Below are 6,095 nucleotides of genomic sequence, written 5' to 3'. Positions count from 1 at the left end.
GCTTACCTTGGAAAGGGTCTCAAATTTATTCTTCTGCAAGATTAATGTCTCCAGTTGTATTAATTTATCACAGTTTTGAAAAAGAAGATCTGTTAAATCGTTCTTTAAAAAATTTATATATCTAAAGGGACTATCAGATGAAGGACACAGCATATGTATCATCTCTGATTCAGCTATTGTCAAGGCCGCAATATTCATGTCTGCAAATATTTTGTACAGGTCATCCTGTGAGAAGTACAGATCTGTGATTAGAACTTTCTTCATTGCCAGTGCTTTCATAGAGGTACCTGAATAGTCAAAGTTATAGCTGCGGATATCTGACAATTGTGTTAAGCTGTTAATATTGAAGTATTCGACGGATGAGCGCCATACAGTCTGAAAAACTTCAGTAAGAGCATTCCAGTCCACTGACATATTTGTCAGGGTCAGATTTTGCAACCCAGAGCCTTGTCTGAAATTAGATAATAAATTGACTAATTTTTTTACATTGTCATTTGTGATCTCTGACAATGACAGGCTTTCTGTAGTATTTTGTATCACAACCCAGTCAAAATTAGCTTTGGACTGATGACTATTTGTATACAGGAGTGGCAGGCTCTTGATATTTTTGTCAGAACCATCTTCCAGAAAATCATTAGAAACAGATGTAAAGAGTTCATTTTCCACAGACAGGCTGACATGATTCCAAAAAGTTAATGCAGACAGACATGTGTAAAAAAAAAAGTTTCTGAGAGATCTCATGGTGTGTGTCATACTGGTTTCTGGTTCCTTGGAGATGCTAAGTACTTTTCTTATCTGTCCATCTTTGTTCTAATCCTGTAGCTAAACAAACAGACAAAAAGAAACCCCAACAAAACCGAGTTTGTATCATTAAGCATCTAGGCATAAGCCACCACAGAATCACAGGATCATAGATTCATAGAATTACAGAATCATAAACATTGGAAAGACCTTAAGATCATAAGGTCCAACCTACAGCCCTACACCACCCTAACACTAAAAGAGACTGACTTTTTAAGGTTCAAATTTCTCATCTCTCCCTTTGACTCAAAAAGCAATGAAGGGACATATTATCATTCAGGAAAGGCATTCCTTATTCAGAGAACATTACTGGAATTTCTATTCAATAATTGTGTTGTATTTAATATGTAAGGAGCTTGTTTCTTACAAAACATCTGATTTCACAGCTGACTAAAATTGGCTGCTTACTTAAAGAATTACTCCTGTCATCCAGTATATTATGAAGATTTCCCACAACTGCATAAGACACTTTGATCAGAAAGTGCAATATTAGAGGTCAATCCAATTATCCTCTCCTCAGATTCTGTCTTGAAGTAGACTCAGAGGCATTTTCTTAAACAGACTTGTAACTATAACACCTGGACTGAAACATAGGATGAAGATTTGAGAGAGGCTTCTTTAAACACAATTTAGAGAAAAGTCATAACCGTGGCTTTGCTTTGATTTTCCCTAAGAGAGGACACTTTTCCTTTCTGTATTTAGGAGTTTAGGGTAGCCTGCCTTCCTTTGTTTTAGTTAGCCATTGTAAATACCACCTGAAATCTCCTTTTAGATGTTGCCATAAATCCATTAGATTGGGGTTTTTTTTCTGAAAGGGGAACTGGTAAGAAGTTAGGTAACACTTTTTTACCTGTAAATCTCAATTTGAAGCTGTCTTCCAGATTTCTGAAATCTTTTTGTTTCCTTGGAACACTCTCTCTCTCTTCCTCCCATTACGTTTAAATCATAGTTGTCTGAAGTTTTCCATAGTGCTCACTCATGACTGCACTAGCTTTCAACTTTCCCTTGACGCTGAAATGGCTAAATTAGGAGTTTATATTTCTAGTTACTCTGCTATGCTTTCGAGTGACTCTACAGCAAGACAGTAATAGCTGTCACTTGTTGGATTAAAGCTACAACCTCGAGGACCACATCCTACCATTAACCATTCCACAAGCCTTCTTAGAATTACAGTACTAGATCCAAAACATGCGTTCTCCTTGATCTTACACAGCTCGTATTACAAAAACTCAATAGTACAACAAAAACCAGTCCACTGCGTTCTTCTTTTCTAAAGAACGCATGAAATTAGGCTTGGAAATTATCTAGAAATAGTGTGGCAATATGGGAAAACTTTTCCAGTCTTTTTCCAGATTTTAATTTGGAAAAATTATATGCAGTTTTACCATCATAGCCCTCAAAAGGCATCTTCATCATGAAGGTAATTCGCATCCTCTATTCTGTTCTTCCAATTGTTTAGGCAACATTACTAATGTGTATATAATCGAACAAAATATGTAGCTTGAAGGGAAAAAATAAAATCTACCTACAAAACATTATTTCTTTCTAGGACAAAATTTCAGGAGTATCCAGGGGCTAGGTGAAAGAAAATTAAGACTTTTCTAAATGTGCTTAATTTTCTTCGTCATTCCTATATCCTGGCATTCAGTCAAATTATTTACAAGTACCTTCAAACTTCCTTTAGAATATTCTATGAAGCAATAAAATTAACAAGTGTTATGACACATTACCTGTGATTTGGGGACTAATGCTGGAGCATTTATTCTTCATATTCATATCTATTTTAATTCAGAAGTATTCTTAAGTCTTCAAACTTGACAAAAAGATTGTTATCAAGAAACAAGCAGAGAAGCAATCCAATCACATAAGCAAACCGAGACCATAGCGAGAAATTGTCCTATTGCTTAAAGAGGGAGAGAAGAGAAAAAAATAAGACATTTTTAAGAGTCTTTCCAATATAACCTTGGTATAAACTGATAAACTTTCATATAAGAAATGTACAGAATGCATTGAGCTATGATTAAGGCGTGAACTTCTCAAGTTAATCAGCACAATACAAAACTCGAAAATGTGCCTTTCATATGGATGAAATGTATCAAGTTAGACCCATTCCCAAAGTGTAGAAAAACTCTTCCCATTAAATCACTGTGCCCCCATAACTATGGGTGTAGTGCTAATATAAAGAGACTACCACGTGGCCAGATTATGGTAACAAATTTACTGAATACAAGCAATTTTACTCTTATTTCTTTCCCATACACTTGAAAGTACATCATACACTTGCTAATAACCCTCTACAAAAAACATGGCTCATTTTCAAGTAAGTTGCTGAATGTAACAGTTTTAGCTAACTAGCAACTGCATAAAATCAATGAAATTAAAAGGTTCTCACCAGAAATCCCTGCTCTCCGAAAAAGCAGAAAATATACTCAGGAAAACTCAAAAAGGAAACTTCCTGTAACTCTATCCTGCCGTGCAACAACACTTAGGAACGCCCAAATTTTTTATATAAATGTTTGTGCCACCTACTGACAGCTTATGAAACAGCATTTGCTTCCCTCCAGATGTATTTTCCACATACATTACCGTAATTTCTGTATTATTTAATTCTGATTGAACTACGTGTTTTCATGCTTTGCAGGAGGTCAAGTAGAGAACAAAATTTAATCTTTTCACCAGCTTTCTGTCTTCATCAAATTAATATGAAAAAGCAAGTTTTACACTAAAAATCAAACACCTTCCTCTCCGAACTTAATAATGATCTATGTGCATATGCATTACTCAGATTTTTTCTTTCCATTTAGCTATATCAATTTAGTTGTCAAGTTCTTATCAAGTCTGGTTTATAAAAGTACAGTTTGTCTTATTTTCCATTTAATGGGAATGGAAAAATAATCTGTCTCTCCTGTTTCAGCAGTGTTGTGATTGAGTTAAACAGTGGACATGGAAACAGTGGGTGGGGTCTATATATATTTATTTTTTTAAATTAAAACAGAGCAGTAACTTTGGCATTTAATGCTCAAACACTTGGAATATTGTCCTGGCAAAGACATAAACCACTCTCTATTTCTGTATAGTGTTGGTCAGAAATTCCATCTTAGCTGAGACCTGAATTCAGAACTGCCACACTACAACCTCTCTTTCTGGGTTAGCATACCATAATGCATTCATGATTTAACATCCCAATGATTCAGGACACAGAGGAAATAATCTTTAAAATTACTTTTTCACTCTAAATCTCATTCTGTACATCATATTTAATTTCTCAGCTTCAAGTGAAAAGAGGTCATCCAAAAAACGAAAGGAAAGATAGGACGGGCAGTAGGCAACAGAACATGAACAATTTATATTTTCTTCTGTTATGCCGATGAGCCTTACGGTGGTACTCTACGATTCTATGATTCTTTCTCCACTTCTGTCAATACAGCTGCTTTACAAACACCTTGTGATGTTGTTACATACAAACCTCACCATTGCCTGCCCTTAGCCAGAAAGATTTTCCTACCCATCCTCAGGATGAGATAAAATCCTAGAGATAAAACCTCGCTTCTACGAAACATTCATTCCTGTTTCGGAATATAACAGTTTAACTACTTGAATATAACCTGCTTATTACTCTAATGAATACAGAATCAGACATACATTTGGTTAACTTTTAAAAACTGCTATAAATTAGAGACTCTTATTTGAGAGCTCTTCAGTTAAGTGAGAGTATGACCTGGCCACTGGCACAGTTTGAGTTCTCCAGCTCTGCCCACATACAATAAAGAAAGATGAAGCATATGTTAAACAAAAAATAAGAATATTACCATTAATTGCATGCCATTAGCTCTCAGATTTACCAGCACAATCACTGGAAAAAAATTAATATGTTTGTCAAATGTTATGCATACTTTTGCATTTTGTTACAACTAGCCAAATCTAGTTGTTTCCTTCCATCTTTTCTTTATATTTATCTATTTATTACAAGGCAAGTATCTTTTCTGAAACCCATTAGTATGGCTATAACACTTAGCATAATAAACTTCAGTGAAATCTCAGATGAGTAAAAGTGTTCAATCTCTGTGGGTCATTTATTCCAAAACCATTTGCAATATTGCCATAATGAGAAAATACAAGTGAAATGAATTACTGAAATATGAAAGAGAAATAAAATTAGAAAATGCAAGTGCTAGATTCAAGAATGTAGTTTAGGAACTTAGGAAAGAAGTATATCCTTCTATTCCAATAGAAAAACACACACATTTATTTGCTTATAATGTTAATTTCATCCTGAAGTAATAACTTTGTATTACAATAGTGATTAATACTGTTATGCAGTTCTAAAACATGCATGGCCTTGTACAGAATCTTCAAAAATTACAGTGTAAAATCCACTTTACACTCAAAATTACCATCTATCATGGGGGAAAATAATCTAAAGCTATTGAGCTTCATCTGTCATCATTCCTCCTAAGTCACTGCCCTTACTTTTCCACAAAATTAAAATCTTTAGGGCCACTCTAGAATTCATTTTTAATAAATACATTTAAACATTAATAAATTAACCTGAAAGAGGCTAGAATTACCAGCATGTCATGATACTTAAATTCCCATTGAAATGCCTTCAAAATTAACTTATTATTTAGTGATACAAACATTTGTTCTACTACCACCTACCTTAATGAGGAACTTCAGAGACTGTTGCCCAGTAAGCATGTAAGTCACATAGCATGATCCTTATTTGTGAATCACGCTTCTGGGAAGGGCAGCTTTATTTTGTGTACTCCTACACCTGCTCTCCCCAGTGACTGACAAAATGTATCACTTTGCTTCCTCTGGCAAAAACAAGTATTTCTTTCTTCAGCAAAGCAAGACTAGAGATAGAAATCTCTACAATGAATCACGGAACTGCATTTTATCACAGTTAAAGTGTATGCTTGGCCTTAAAATGAAGCGGCAAAAAGAGGAAAGGGTGTGAGGAAGTAGAGACAAGAACCACAGGTTGTTGGGCAAGAGTCTGCAATCCTTGTGCTCAACCAAGTACTTCTGGTGTGGCTGCAGGCGCCCAGAGCTGACAGTAACGTACTGGAAACGTGCGAAAGTGCCTCCCAGTTTGTTTTAGCAGCATTTCCCGTAGACACAGATGCAACTAAGGTGCAGATCAGTGGTTTAATTCCTTCTTTACTAAGAGGGTGGTGAAACACCGGAGCAAGTTGCCCAGAGAGGTCGTGGAGGCCCCATCCCCGGAGGCATTCAAGATCAGGTTTGATGGGGCTCTGAGCAACCTGACGTAGTTCAAGATGTCCCTGCTC

General features: G+C 35.7%; 1 protein-coding gene across 1 annotated transcript; it reads right to left on the bottom strand.

Moving 5' to 3' along the window:
* Positions 1-6: 6 nt before the first annotated feature.
* On the bottom strand, positions 7-5,546 carry LOC104272980 (toll-like receptor 6; the record flags this gene model as incomplete). The annotated part of the gene is made up of 3 exons (XM_009868118.1): positions 5,461-5,546; positions 2,327-2,491; positions 7-816 (listed from the first exon to the last, which is right to left on the bottom strand). A coding segment is annotated over exon 3 (747 nt), but the record flags the coding sequence as incomplete, so codon positions are not given.
* Positions 5,547-6,095: the final 549 nt, after the last annotated feature.

This window comes from Apaloderma vittatum, unplaced genomic scaffold (genome assembly GCF_000703405.1).
Source record: "Apaloderma vittatum isolate BGI_N311 unplaced genomic scaffold, ASM70340v1 Scaffold40314, whole genome shotgun sequence".
Classification (NCBI taxonomy): domain Eukaryota; kingdom Metazoa; phylum Chordata; class Aves; order Trogoniformes; family Trogonidae; genus Apaloderma; species Apaloderma vittatum.
Note: the sequence above shows the minus strand (reverse complement) of the source record. Positions and strands in the feature narration are given on the sequence as shown.